The sequence below is a fragment of the Pongo pygmaeus genome, chromosome X (assembly GCF_028885625.2).
Source record: "Pongo pygmaeus isolate AG05252 chromosome X, NHGRI_mPonPyg2-v2.0_pri, whole genome shotgun sequence".
Classification (NCBI taxonomy): domain Eukaryota; kingdom Metazoa; phylum Chordata; class Mammalia; order Primates; family Hominidae; genus Pongo; species Pongo pygmaeus.
Genome location: NC_072396.2, coordinates 47,990,962 through 48,005,885, shown reverse-complemented (window position 1 = coordinate 48,005,885; position 14,924 = coordinate 47,990,962). Strand labels below are relative to the sequence as shown.

The window sequence follows — 14,924 nt, the reverse complement described above, 5'->3', positions numbered from 1 at the left end:
AGACATTACCAAATGTCCTTTGGGGGAAAAATGTCTCTGGTTGAGAACCACTGCTCTAGGCTATGCTATTCTTTCCTCTGCCGGGTCTGCCAGCCCCGTTGATGATGACTTTAATTTCGAACCTCCTTCCCCCTCACAATCTCATAATTTACCTATTTTCAGTTAACCTCTGCGGGGCAGAGATTGTGTCTTTATTACTGTGATTCCAGCCCCCAGCCCAGACCTGGCATAGATGGGGGGTCACAAACTCAGTTGTGTAAGCTCTGGGTGAGGAAAGGGAGCAGGCCTTTCCCTTAAGGGTCCCCAAAGAAAGTGGCATTTGAGTTGAGTCAGACACATGGCAGATAGCTGCTCTTTAAGCCCAGTTGAATCTTGTCAGATTCTCTGAATTGATTCTCCCCATTGCCCCTCTGCAGACTCCCCCTCCCCATTTATCTGGGCAGCCAGGTAAATCCAAGAGACCTCCTTTCCCAGCCCTAGACCGTTTTTTTTTTCCACCTTCCAGAGGCCAACCTCTGCCCACACCAGTGACCCTACCACTTCCCAGAGCAGTTGGGTGAATTCTAGACCTTTTAAATCCAGCCTGGCAATCCTGTCCCCCTTTGCAAGGCCCTCCTTTTCCCATCCTCCCTTGCTGCCAGAAGTGGCCATGTCATCTGATTCTAGCCAAGAAATGGCACAGGAAGTCTGCTGAGGAGCTTGTGGAAGTTCAAGCCGTTAAAAGAACACAGGTAAGGAAGGTGTTCTGTCTTCCCTGCTTGCTTTTCCATCTCTGGGGACATGGCAGTCATCATGGCACCATGAGGCTTAGCACTAAAGTGCTTAGAAAGACACAGTAGAGGCCGGGCTTGGTGGCTCACGCCTGTAATCCCAGCACTTTGGGAGGCCGAGGCGGGTGGATCACTTGAGGTCAGGAGTTCGAGACTAACCTGGTCAATATGGTGAAACCCCATCTTTACTAAAAATAAAAAATTAGCTGGGCGTGGTGGTGCATGCCTGTAATCCCAGCTACTTGGGAGGCTGAGGCAGGAGAATCGCTTGAACCCAGGAGGCAGATTGCAGTGAGCCAAGATTGTGCCACCACATTCCAGCCTGGGCAACAGAGACTCTGTCTCAAAAAACACACACACACATACAGTAGAGTGATTAGAAGTTCATGGGCCCCCACCACTGGGCTTTAGTAAACGGCCACTTAGTTAGGGTTGCCATTACTTGCAGTATTTGCCTGGCCCTGCTCACCCCACCTCTTCTGCTTAGAAAACAATCCTTGGCTTTGCCCAAGATGGTGGGACTGGGGCTGGAACTCACAGGACAAAGAAAATAAAAGTTTCAATTATCCTCATACCTGAGGGCAAACCCCAGGTTGTGTCATTGATCCCTGGCCTCTTGCAAACTCTCTCACCCATGCCCATGGTTTCTATTACTTCCTGGACACTAATAATTGAAATTTCCAGGTCCATCTATGGCCCCACTGCTTAATTTGTTCCATGTATTAAAGGATTTCTCTACCTACTCAGTGGTCCAAAATCTACCCTCTACCGTCCTGAACATTCCCTCCTCTTCATGGTTTCCTAGTCAGATGGCCATACTGGGCCTTTCCCTCATCTTCCCATCCATGGTTCTATTGGGCCGTCCAGTGTCTTTCAAACATCGTCTCTCCACTCCCCTGCCTCCACCCTCTTATCAGGCTTCCTCATATTCCTGGGCAAATCTAACTCCCCTTTCTGCTTCTCAACCCATCAACACCATTCAGCCTGCCCTACCTGCTTCAACTCCATGTTCTACTGTTACATGTGCAATACCTTAGATGCCTTTTTCATAGTCATGACGTGTCCCTGGCCCACTCCCAGTGTTTTCCTAGACAGTGGTGATGAGCTATGAGTTCTCCAAGGTCCCAATAATCACCCCAGCTCGGCCACCCTCCACCCCTACAGGGATTTGCAAGCAGGCTTTTCACTTTAGACTTTTTAATATTTCATACAGCGATTATGGTGCATTCAGGAACCCAACCCCCCAAACCCACTAGGAGGGCTCCCACCCCTGCCCTCCCACCCCATTTCAGGGCCCCAGGGCTTAGGGTGGAGGAAGGGGAGGTAACCACCCATCCAGGGACTGACCCTGGAGACTGTCCCTGCCCTGCCTCACCCTCCCCAGGAGATGGGGGCAACACCTGGGTACAACCCCTCACACCCCCCTCCCCCAACCCTGCTTGTGCACATACGCACATTATGGCTCCTCGCTGAGCTGGTCAGTTCCTGGCAGGGCCCCTACCCAACAGCACCGAGTGGGATGGGAGCAAGGGGGCTGGGCTGGGGAAACCCTGAGAAGGAAGGAGGCCCCAACTACAGGACTGCAGGAGAGAAAGAGTGGGGCCCCCCACCTTGTCCATTTCCCAGAGTCTCTGGTAGTCCCCAGATCCCCCTGCAGCTGGGGATGGCGGGCGGGGGTAGGAAGGCGAGTGGCTGTGGCATGCTTTCCCATAGCCAATCCCAGGGTCTGATGATCAGGGTTCCAAATAGGGGCTGTGTCCCTGTCTCTGAAAGGCTGGGAGCAGGGCTTCATTGCACAAAATACTGTGGGAGGGCCACACACAGGGGGTGGGGCCCAGCCAGTCTGTATACAGAGATATTGCATTTAAAAAAATGAAAATCTTATTTAAAATAATTAAAAAAAAAAAAAAAACAATGAATGAAACAAACAAAAAAAGGCCCACATAATATGAGGCAGGTGGGGCAGGCAGGAAAGCAGGCAGAGGATGCCTCAGACTCAAGGCATTGTCACCATCTTGTCTGAGTCGAGATCCCCAGCCTGGGCTAGCTCTGGACCCCTGGCTGGCCGTGGGGTAGTGGTCCTGGGGGCTGGTATGATGGGGGGTAGGCCTGGCCTCAGTGTGGGAGGCTGGCACGGCCATGCTGTCCACCGGCAACTACCAAGACAGAGACAGACAGACCAAATGAAGGAGTGATGAGAGCTTTGTTAGCACCCAGCAGACAGGCCAATGGGTGGGTTGACAGGCCAATGGTGGGGTGTTTGGGCAGGCAGCAGGGGACAAGTGGGCAGGTGAACATGGCTCAGGCAGGTAGGCAGAGAGTAAGCAGGGAAGATGTAGTTGGGGGCTGCCCTGTGAGGGGTGTGGCATCCCTCCAGCCGCTGCCTGCTGGGGCCTCGGTCTGTGGCTTAGAACTCGGTGTCCACCACGCGGAAAGCTGGCCTGCCTGTGGGGGAAAGCAGAGCAGATGGCTGTTGGTGGGTAAGCAGGTAGGTGGGTGGGGCAGGGAGGAAGACAAGGGGCTATACCTACCTGAGTCAGGCATCGATGAAGACCGAAGGCTGGCCTCCTTTTGTAGCTGAATCTCCTTTAGTGCAAATATGGAAGTAGCTGCAGATAGGGGAGACATAGAAGTGGGGGATGACCCATGAGGTCATCTAGGACCAGCCCCATATGACCCCATTGGAAGAATTAGAAAAAGCTGCCCCTTCTCTGAGAGGCTTGACCTTCATCTGTCAAACAATTCCATACACAAACCAGCTACAACCAGAGAAGATGAAATATGGACTATTACATGACACAATGAAATCATTATTAATTTTGTCAAGTGAATTATGGTATTGCAATTACCACCTGTTAAGTCTAGGGGATGGGTGGTGTTTGGGGTTTGCTTTATATATTAATCCAGTGGGGAGATAGGGAAAGTGAGCAAATGTTTTTTGTAGGTTTGATAATGTTGTTTTAAAAAAATCTTTTATAGGTATATGCTGAAATTATTTAAGGGTAAATGCTATGATGTCTGGGATTGGATGTGATTCAAAATAATCAGAATATAGATAAAACCAGATTGACCACGAATTGATGACTCACTGGAGTACTTAGGGACTCATCATATTATTTTGACTAATATATAAATACATATATTTGAAAATATCCATATTGAAAAGTTTTTAAAAGCCAGATATAAAAAAAGAGAACATCACATGTGATTCTATTTCTATAAAGTACAAGGACAGAAAAAACTTATCCTTGCTATTAGAGGTCAAAACAGTGGTCACCCTTTGGGAAGGAGCTGGGAATAACTGAAGGAGATGCAAGTGAGCTGGGGGTGGGGAGCTTTTAACATTCTGTTTCTTGACTTTTGTGCTAGTTACAAGGATGTGTTTCATTTATGAAAATTCATTGTATAGTATATGTATGATTTGTGCATTTTTTAGCGCATGTAAGGAAATGTCTACTTTAAAAAAAGTAAAGTGCTATTGCATATATTTTTATGTATGTTTTAAATTTTTCATGAAAGGTAAAAGGAACTGAAAACTAAAAAATGTTTTCATAACAAATACAACCCATCACACATGTGAACAAGATGTCCCCCCACATATAGCCAGAATCCTACACAACCCGCCAGCTGGCCCCAGCGGTCCTGTTTCCCAGTCCCCACACTGGCCGGTCCATTCCCCAGCTCCACTCACTGTCAGGAAGTTTGTGGATCCGCTCCCCCAGACTGAGGAAGAATGGATGTTTCATGGCATCCTCTGCGGAGATCCGATTTCGACCCTCAAACTGAGTGGGGGTGGGGGGAGGGGGATAGTATTGATATCTTCAACAAGTAGGTCTCTCTGCCCACCTCAGACCCTGCCCCTGGTTTGAGCAGGGGTCCCGGTTTCCCCACACCTGGAATCCCATACCCACAAGGCTGACCCAAGGTGATCTCACCTGCAACAGCTTGGTGAGGAGGTCAGCCCCGTCGCTGTCAAGTCTGCCACAAGGACAAAAAGACCTGATTTAAAATGAGTTTGGACACTCTGGCCCCTAATGCCCACCCACCCACCAGCCTCACCGGGGTGCGTGGCTCAAAAGGGCCTCGGCTCGGTACTTGGGGTAGTTGTATGTCTTGAACTCCTCGTTGGACAGGATGCCTGGCCACGTCTCCTCAGTTGGGGTTCCTAGTAGGGAAGAGGAGTTACCCCACACATTTCACAGGTCCTCCCTGTGTGTCTCCACAGCGCCTAGGGCCCATGCCTTCTCACCTAAGATGCGGAAGATGAAGTGTAGCTGTTCCTCCACCGTGGAGCCCGGAAAGAGGGGACGGCCTGTGGCCATCTCATAGAAGATGCAGCCCACACCCCTGGGCAGGGAGGGCACAGTGAATAGAGAGGCAGCTGGCTGGGTGGCTGTTGTGACCAAGCCACCCCCTTTACCACGTGGCCCCTGCCACACTTCCACCTGTCCTTACCACATGTCAATCTGAGTGGAGTAGTCCGTGGACCCGAGCAGGATGTCAGGGGGCCGGTACCACAGTGTCACCACCTCATTGGAGTATGTCTTTGTTGGGATTGACTTGGCTCGGGCCAGGCCTGGAAATCAGAGAAAGGACAGCTAGAATGAAGGAGTCATGGGCAAAGTCTAGGGGAGAGTGCAGTTGAGACTGAGGGTGTCCTAGGCAAAATCTGGCAAGGCTGAAGGGAAGTGAGACTAAGTGGTCATGGGAAAGTAGGAGGCTGGGGAGCCAATAAGAAAGGGGAGGCCAGTGGTACCAAAGTCAGCCAGCTTGAGCTCTCCCCTCTCGTTGATGAGCAGGTTCTGGGGCTTGAGGTCTCGGTGTAGCACCTTCTGCCGGTGGCAGTAGGCCAGGCCACGGAGCAGCTGGAACAGGAACAGCTGGGGACCCAGGAATGGCAGGCAGAGGTCAAAGACTATCCACTAGCCCGACCCCCAGCAGGCACTGCTCCCCTCCCAAACACAGACACCAGGCCCAGAGCCTTGTCACACAAAAGAGGACAGGGTCCCAGTGCCCTCCAAGGGCTCCTAGCAAAAAAAGCCAAAGGGAAAAGTCCGTTTCTGGGAGATTTGTGGGTTGGAGTGGGTGAGTGGGGGCCCCCTTGTGCCCCTGCTTCCTGCCCCACACCCACTTTCACGTTGTGCATGTTGATGATGTTCCCACAGTCATCCAGGTACTGCTTCAGGTCCTTGTCCTGAGGAAAGAAGAGGTGGTACAGGAATGAGGGTTACTTCCTATGGCTCCTGGCCTTCTCCTCACCTCCCCCTGGGACCCACTGCCACTCAACCTTACCAGGTACTCAAAAACAAGGGTGAGGGACTTCTCCGTGTGGATAATGTCATGTAGCGTAACGATGTTGGCGTGTTTGAGGTCCTTGAGCAGGGACACTGCAGGAAGCATGGGAGTGGGACAGGGGAAGAGTCAGGGTCCTACCCTCAGGACAGAGGTGAGGACAAGGACCAGAAAGGGACAAGCCCAGGTTTTCTTTCTTTCTCCAGACAGTTCAGGGTAATGACTCGGAGCCACCAGCTCTAACCCACCTCATGCCAGAAGGAAGTTGTGTCTCCATGTAGCAGATGCGGAAAATAAGACTCAGAGGAGAGTATGGAGCAAGAACCTGGGATTGCAGCCCCAGGCTCATGTGACACTAGATTTTCACAACCTGTTTTTGGTTTCTGGGAGGGGGCCTGGCTCCAACCCTCAGTACATAGGCCTGCAGCATCGTGTGAAATCGAATTTGCACACTAAATTTCAGTGCAATTCAAATTCATTCCATGTGATATTCTGACTAGAAATTGTTACAGTAAATAAATTGGTGAGCACTTTCAGGGGTGTTCTCAGAATTCATCTACCTTTTATCCAAATGGGAACAGATTGCTGGTTACCCTGATTATTACCTGGATATGTGGGTGACAGGCATTCCCATGAAAGCCAGAGTGTTTTGGGGGGTCTTAGAACCAGTCTTTGTTCTCATTATGGAGTGTGTGCGCCAGGGGTGGGTTGGGGAAGCCTGGGGCAGATGGGATGGGGGTATGTACCTTCCCGGATGGCGGTGCAGGGTGCCCCCTCTTCATGTTCCAGTCTGATCTCCTTCAGTGCCACAAGGTTGTCTGTGAGCTTGCTTTTGCCTTTGTAGACGGTGGCATAGGTACCCTGGAATGTGAAGAAGTGTGACAGGAGAGGTGCTATGAGATTCCAGGAGTTCCCACTGACCTTCATCCCCACCATGGGCCTCCTAGCTGCCTCTCACCTCGCCCAGCTTGTCCAGCTTAATGTAGGTCTCCAGTTTCCCAAAGCCAATCTCGGACTGTGGGACAAATGAGGGCAGGTTGAAGCAGGCTCAGGAGAAGGGTCTGGGAGAGGAGAAAAAGGAGAGGACAGGAACAGAAGGTGCTTACTAGGCTGACACGACGCAGGCGGCGGCTGAGGGGTTTGTCAAAGATGGGGCTATTGAGGGTCAGCTTCTCCAGGTAGCCCTCAGGCAGCCGGATGTCAGCTGGTAGCGATAGGCGCTTGTTGATGTCCTAGCAGGTAAGGCGAGAGAAACAGGATCATGAGCTCCACCTCCCCAGGTCCAACCCCCTTTTCCAGCTCCTCCACCATCCAGACGGGGTCAAGCACCTCAGTGGAGATCTTGCGTGGGGGATGGTTGCGCATACGCACTCTCACTGGAGACTGCACCTCATCTGAGGACGTGGCTGAAGCCTGGTCACTCTCCCCATCAGACCCCATCTTCAAGTCCTCGTGCACAATCTCTGGTGGCAGGGAGAGGGGTAGGGCAGGCCAGGTGGGGTCAGGAACCACAGGATACCCCATCCCCCACGAAACATATTCCATCATCACACATGTGTGCACATGGCCCCCAGAGGAAACCTGGAGTCCCTCGGGGAGAGGGTGATGTACCTGAGCCCAGGGAAGCTCAGGTACATCTAGGACAGGTTGAACTGGGGGGTGGGGAGGCAAAAGTCACCTAGTGGAACCCTTCCTTCCAAGGGCAAGCTGAGCTCAGAGCCGGCAGCTAGGTGGTGGCAGGGGAAGCCAAGGGTCCTGGGAAGGCAGGCCCAGGGCAGGCAGGTACCAGAGGCCTGAGGAGGCCATCATAGAGGGCAGAAGGGCAGAGGGAGCCTTCGGGCAGCTGTGACAGGCAAGGCACCTTCTGTCCCCCACCACGGGGCCTGGGCAGAAAGGCAAGAAGAGGAGCGCAGATGGACAGATAGACAGACGGTGTTGAGAGAAGATGGGAGGGAAGGGGGAGAAGAGAGCACATGGGGGGCAGAAAAAGGGCAGAAAATTGAGAGAAAAATGAGGACTGTGACCAGGAGGCAACACCTGGGAAGCAGCCTGGGGTCATATGGGAGAGGGGGTAGCCAGTGGACCCACCTGGTGCAGAGCTGAGTGGGCCCCGTGCAGAACGAAGTTCCCCAGGAGCAGCACGTGTGGGGGCCTCTCCAGGGTCACTGCCGCCACCACCACCACTCTCATCCAGGCCTATCTGCTCAGGGGCACCATTGGTCTTGTCTATGCCTCGGCCACCTCGGAGTGTCATTGACAGCTGCCGTTTGATCTTCTTCATCCGATCCATGGCGATCTGAGCAAGGGACAAGGATGGAAATGGGTCTCTTATTAGCATTTGCTTGATCACCATGGGTTCCCTAAAGCCCACAGCCTAGCAGGGGGCACTGACGTGAACTTGTCAGTGTTCACTCAACCACTATGGACCCCAGAGCCACTCAGGAGTTCTGGAAACCCAGCATGGATGGGGATCTTTGTCAGTACCTGCCCACCCACACAGCCAGCCCCACTGGGACCCTGCTCTGCGTAGCCCACCTGAGTTCTCAGATTTAGGTGGCTGATTGAGGGCAAGGGCCCAAACGATGGATTGTTGGGATCTAGGGGAAAAGCCCCACTGCAGGAGCAGAAGGTTCCATAGCAGATCTTCTCAGGTACAGCTGCAGTGATGGGCCCAGCCATGGGTCGGCCAGGACGTGTGCCCAGAATTGAAGGATGGGTGACATGGCCTCGAGCACGCCCATAGAGTGGCATAGTTCCCCTAGCACCACCCTCAAAGGCCAAGGCAGACTATTCCCTGTGGCCACAGGGACCCTCTTCCTGACTTCTCTAGCACTCATCGTCATGACAACCACTGCATCATCCCATTCATCTACCTAGGTGGGGCGGGGGGGGGGGGGCAGTGTGTGTCAGGGTGCCTGCCCAGACCCAACCACTGGGTGGGATTGTGTGGAGGGGGGGTCTCAGTGTACACCAGCTCTTCTCAGGGCTGCCAGAAAGGTTTGATCAGGTTAGGACCCCTAGGGTCCAACCTAGACTTTTACAAGCCAAGTCACATTTCTCCTCTACTCAAGAATGTACTACATTTCTCATCACCCCAAATACACGCCCCAGTTCTCAATGTGGCTCACAGGTGTTTCTTTACCTCATTTGCCCCTGTTACCTCTCGCCCCCCAACCCCCCCCACTCCCCCCCCCCCGGCCATCATTCCTAGTTGCTGTTCTGCAACCACACCCAGTAGAGTCCCACCTCGGGGCCTTTACACTGGCTGTTCCTGGTACCTGGAACACCCTTCCCCCAAATTTCAAAATGGCTCACTCCCTCTCCCTTTGGGCCATTGCTCAAAGGTCACCTTTTTCATGAGGCCTCTGTGAATAACCCTATTTAAAATCTCAACCATCCCGAGCTCCCTCACCTTGCCAGTTATCCCCCCAGCACTCATTACCTCCTCAGAAATGACACCACCTACTTATTGGTTTCTTTAGTCTTTACTGTCTATCTCCTCACCGCCACAACTAGAAGATCAGCTCCGCCAGGGTAGATTTCTGTGTTTAGGTCACGGCTATATCCTGAGGACCTGGAATAGTGACTGACACAGAGTAGATGCTCAAAAAGTGCTTATGGCAGAAATAAGTGAATCAGGGGGCTGAGGGCCTAGGACCAACCTCTGCTGAGGTGATGAGTCCCTGCTATTCATTGAACAACCCTAAACAAGGTAGCCCAGGGATGCTGGCATCGACAGGAAGATGACCTAGATGGATTGCTGAAGGGAATGGGGCCACCAAAAGGCTTAGGCCAGCCGTCTTCTGCTTCCTCTTGGGCTCTGGGCCAGCAAGGAGGGGGAAAGACCTGACCCAGGAACCATCTGGACTCACAGCAGGGCCTAAGATGGCCCTGGGCCCAAGGGAAGTAGAGCTAGATAGGAGGTTGAGGATGAGACTGGGGCTGGATTTGAGGAGAGAAATGGGTCATCTGCTACCTTGAAATCAGGTGCTTCCCCCAGCAGTTCTCACCCCCACCTGGCTGAACTCACTATCCCCAGGAGGGGTAGGGGCCACCCTAGCAGAAAGACCTCAGATACAGGATGAGGTCCATCCATGGAGAACCCAGAATAATCACAAAACATCCTGACCTGGGAGGCTGAATACTGGGCCTAAGGCGAGGAAGGTAAAGCATGGCCAGCTCCCAAAGACAACCTTGTGTCCCCATATGGCACAGATACCCAGTTGCTTTGCATGTTGTGACAGGGAGTAGGGGAGGGGCTGGGGGAGACTGGAAGTAGGGCTGAATGGAGGATGGGGAGGAAGCCAGGAGGAGCCATGGGTCCACGACCTCTAACTGGAAACCCCAAGGGCTGGACATGCTCTGGAGTTCAGTTTTTTGGGATTTTAGGAAGATGGGGTGTAAAATCTGTATATCACATAACACTCCCAGAAAGGGGGATGGGGGGCTCAGACAAGCCCCTGTGAACAGAGATAATTGAACATTTATACGCAAGGAAACTTTTAAATATCATTTCAGTTGACTGAGCTTTTTAGATTTCAAAAAAGTGAAGGAGGGAGCAAGAAACTGGACATAAAACCTTACCCCAAAAAGGGCACATGTCCTGCCTGATCCTTCCTGATCCCCGAAGACATACACCCATCCTCAGACTACTCTCATACTCAAGGATACTCAACACACCTACCACTAAGGACTTGGTCATCACACCCTATGTCCTGATCCCCACTAATACACGCTAGACCCTCAAGGAGGCCTCACTACATCTTACCTGCTATTATCTTATATACCCATCAGCATTCAAAGCCCTAACACATAACATACCGCCCTGAACTCCGTCAGCACACACTCAGCCTCCTCTAAGTAACTCTTGCCACCACATTCTTGGGCCCCTCCCTGGCCTAGCTGCTTGTTACCTTCTCCATAGCACTGACTCCCCTCATTAACATATTGTTCCCCCTACATCATTCTGACCTCTATTAACATGCACTTGGGGTACTCTATAGCTGACCCACATTAGCACTCACTGGACCTTCTTCATGCTGCTCTGAATGCTATTAACATAAAGTGAACCTTACAGATAGATCTCTAACCAGTGCTACCCACACTCAGGCCCCTTCACGGCTACGACCATCCTTAACACACATTCCAGTCCTTCCACTGTCTTGTCCCCTCTGTCAACACAAACTGAGTCTTCACTCAGGCCTAATTTCTATTAGCACACGCTGGGCCTCACACAGTCCTGCCTCCCCATTAGTGCACCCTGAACCCTTACTCAGCCCTATTCCCCAGGGACACACAAACACACTGTTCTACCATGGCCTGACCCTCATTAGTGCACACAGGTCTCATTCAGCCCTGACTGCCATTAGCACACACTTCAGCCCTCCCTAGCTGTAATCCACTTTAGCACACCGAGATCATCACACATTCCTGTCCTCTATTGCTCTCTGCTCAGACCCCTCCACAGATATAATCCTTGTTGGTTCATACTTGGATCCCTTCATAAAAGCCCTGATCCCCCTTATTACACACTAGATCCCCTCTGTAGCCCTACCCCCGAGTAGCACCCCCTGGAACCTCAACATACTCCGGTCCTCCGCGGACACAAGGGCACAATCTTCGCAAGGTTCTGATGCTTATTAGCATATTCCAGACTTCACACAGCAGACTCTCGCAATGGCACACATTGAAGTGCCTCTATGTCTCTAAACCCACATTAGCAACCACCAGTACTTCTTATATTACCCTGCTCCTTCCTAGTGTGCCCTCGAGACTCACATTCCCTGTGTCCATGGACACACTCACACCTCACATCACCTTGACCCTTCCTCCACTAAGCCTCTGACAGTGCTAAGACACTTCCTTCCCCACCACCCCTTCCCCGGCCCAGGCAGACACACAATTCTCATCTCCCTTAGGCCAGGCTCAGGTCTTCCACAGTCCTTCCTCCATTAGATACCCTCAGGTCCTTCCTCCACTCTGCCCTCATTAGCATATACTGGCCCCAAACTACCTAGACCTTCGAGGCCACAGGCATACACCCTCTACAGCCATGTCCCCCCACTGGCGCACACGCCACACTCGAGTCCTTCGGCTATCTGCCATCCACAAGCACACACTGCATTCTCACACACTGCAGGCCCCACGGACAGACACGCAGTATTAACACCATCCCGGGCCTCATCGCCACGCGCCTTGCCTCAAGAGCCCTGACCCCATCAGCACACGTTCTGGTACCTGTGCCACCCTGTCCCCGATGAACACACACCGGGCCTCTCTGCGGACATAATCCCTATGAGCATGTCTTAGAACTTCCTCGACACCCTACTCCCCGTTATACACCCTCGGGTCCCTCACCCGCTCCGCACCTCGCCCTCCTTCCACAAGCACACACCGGGCCTTGAACCTTACACGACTTATTGGCGTGAGGCTTACTGCCACATGCTCCGACCCCCATTAGCAACCCCCCCAAGTCTTTCACCCCATTGTCACCCATTTCCACACCCTTTGGTCCTTTGATTCCCCCTGCTCCCCATTAGCACCCACAGCACTACCCAACCCCAGCTCCCAGGACGGGCCCAGGGCGGGGCCAAGGTCAGGGAGGCCCCAAATGACCCCCCGCCCCGGTGCATTCTGGGAAATTCGCCGGGGGTGGGGGCACCTGCCAGCCCCACGGCCCAGACCCCTGGGCACCGCCCGAGGTGGGTTCTGAAGGAGGAGGGGCAGCCTCCACGCCTCGGGGACGCGCTCACCGGCGGGGGCGCGCGAGCAACCTCAGAGCCGCGGGGCCGGCGCGGCGGCGCCTGGGGCGGCGGCCCGGGATGAGGCCGCGCGACCTCCTTCTCCTCCTGTTCGCCGCAGGCGCCCGTCCCAGTAGTCTTCAGCCATGGTTGCTGGGCCCGGGCCGCCGCCGGCTGAGGAGGAGGAGGCGGCGGCGGCGGCGGTGGCTGAGGCGGAGGCGGCGTCCCGCTCAGCCGGCCATGAGCTTGGCCGCTGCGGGCGATGCCCCCGGACTCGTTGGCGCCGGCTCGAATCCGAGTGCTCACGGCGGCTCGCGGCTCAGAGCCGGCTGATCGCGGAGTGGCGGCGGATCCCAGGGCCGAACAGCCAGCGGCCCAACCGCCGCGCGCGCCGCGCTCCGCGCATGCGCACGCAGACGCTCGGAAGGGTGAAGTGGGAAGGAGGTGACTCACCTCGGAGTGCATGAACCAAAGGACCCGTCCGCAGCGGGAGGGGACGCGGCCATCGCGAGCCCAGAGGAGGATGCGGGGCCAAGCCGGAGACGGCACCAGGGAGAACTGTGGAGGCTGTTTAGTACTCAGTTCCGATCTTGGCAGAAGTTTGCTAGCGCCTAGGTGAGCAGCGGCCAGTAATCTGGCGCGTCAATCACCACTCGCTCCCCCTACTCGGTCTCACTTGGTACATCCCCATGGTGGCAAACGGGACTTTTGCAAGGAAGAAAAAGACAAATGAAGCACTCAGTTCTAGTCCCTTGAGGTGCTTGGGGAGGAAGGCACTTTAAAGGTTCGCGAGAAGATGACTTTTCGAGGAGAGGCAGCCTGAAGAGTTATTGGCCTTTACCACCTTAGCTAGGTCAGCCTATCCCCGCCCAACTGCCCCCTCCACCGCTACCTCATTCCCGTAGTGAACGTGTGCAGCCCCGCCCTTTGAGGTTGTCGCCCAGCCAATCGCATTTGCTCTCTATGGCGAGGCCGAGCAAGAATAAAGGGCGTGGCTGACTGAACAGGCGTGATTTCGCTCTCTACCCGACTCCGCACGCCTCCGCCCGGGTTTCATAGGTTTTCACCGTCGGCGGGGGTGGGGTCTCCTTTTTGTTCTGCGCTCCTCCTTCGCTATAGGCCGAATATTCCGCAAGGTGATTGGTCATAATTGCGCTCAATCGGGTCTCGTCCCGCCTTTAGCCCGCCCTCCATCTCATACAGCGGGCCTCCCGGGGTGGAACCCAGGCTGAGAAAGGAGGAAAGAGGCGGATCCTTAGAGGCGCAGGAGCCGCTACTGCGCATGCTTGGAACTTCGAGCGGGGCGGAGCCTCTTTTTTGCCTCACACGAGTATTTGCATAGGCGCCGTGCGTTGGATTTTCGTGCCACCTCTCTTGCCCGGCACAGCCCCGCCCGTGCCTCCCCTCACTCTGCGGGTTTTTTTTGTTTTGATGTCAGTCAACACAAGTAGAACACTCCGCGGTTTTATTTCCATTTTATTTATTGGGCGCATGTTGTGTACCAAGCACTACCAGGCCGACCTAATCCCTCACTTCCTTCTGCCTGGAAAACCACACTATCCCCAAGTCCAGCTCAAAGGGCTGCAACCTCTAGCAGGCCTTCTGGCACATCCTTACACTACCCTGTTCCAAGGTAGCCTCCCCGCCTCTTCCGGGCTTCCCTTTATGGCAGCCTTGATCACACGTTAGGATTTTCAGTAAGGTTTATATTAGTGAGATTTCCCGGGCCATGATGGGAGTGGAAATATTTGACAAAGACAAAAGTCCTCGCCTTGGCCTAGAACAGGTCCATCACTTCTCTGACCTCATCTCTTCCTCTTCCCCTGACTCACTGCCACCATACTAGCGCTCTTTCTAGCTGTTTCTGAGTGAAACGGGCACAATCCAGCCTCACGGGTTTTGCATTTGCTGTGGTTCCCTTTGCCTGGAATGCTCCTGGCCCACATCCACGTACCTCATTCTCTCACTTCTTCCAGGTGCTTGCTTCAAAGTCATCTCCATGAAGCCTTTCCTATTTACAAATTCCTACCTGCACTGCCATCATTCCAGATCCCCAGATCGGGCTCTATTCCTCGCCTTTTGAAGGGCACTGATCAACTTCTAAGGTACAATTTGCTTACTG

At 53.6% G+C, this 14,924-nt stretch overlaps 1 protein-coding gene across 6 annotated transcripts; it reads right to left on the bottom strand.

Annotated features, from left to right (window-relative positions):
• Nucleotides 1-1,950: 1,950 nt before the first annotated feature.
• Nucleotides 1,951-13,928, bottom strand: CDK16 (cyclin dependent kinase 16). Of its 6 annotated transcripts, none has more exons than XM_054470989.2 (17): nt 13,256-13,928; nt 9,567-9,648; nt 8,151-8,358; nt 7,392-7,525; nt 7,169-7,294; nt 7,021-7,077; nt 6,809-6,923; nt 6,063-6,157; nt 5,902-5,964; nt 5,527-5,650; nt 5,226-5,346; nt 5,020-5,117; nt 4,830-4,935; nt 4,706-4,748; nt 4,462-4,552; nt 3,302-3,379; nt 1,951-3,215 (listed from the first exon to the last, which is right to left on the bottom strand). In XM_054470989.2, exons 1-17 carry the CDS (start codon nt 13,306-13,308, stop codon nt 3,178-3,180), a joined length of 1,632 nt encoding a protein of 543 aa, XP_054326964.1. In that variant the 5' UTR covers nt 13,309-13,928; the 3' UTR covers nt 1,951-3,177. The 6 variants fall into 6 exon arrangements, with proteins under 6 accessions (XP_054326964.1, XP_063516595.1, XP_054326965.1 ...); XM_063660525.1 differs by lacking the exon at nt 13,256-13,928 and adding an exon at nt 12,815-12,941; XM_054470990.2 differs by lacking the exon at nt 9,567-9,648 and having other exon boundaries at nt 13,256-13,906.
• Between the last annotated feature and the right edge of the window lie 996 nt (nt 13,929-14,924).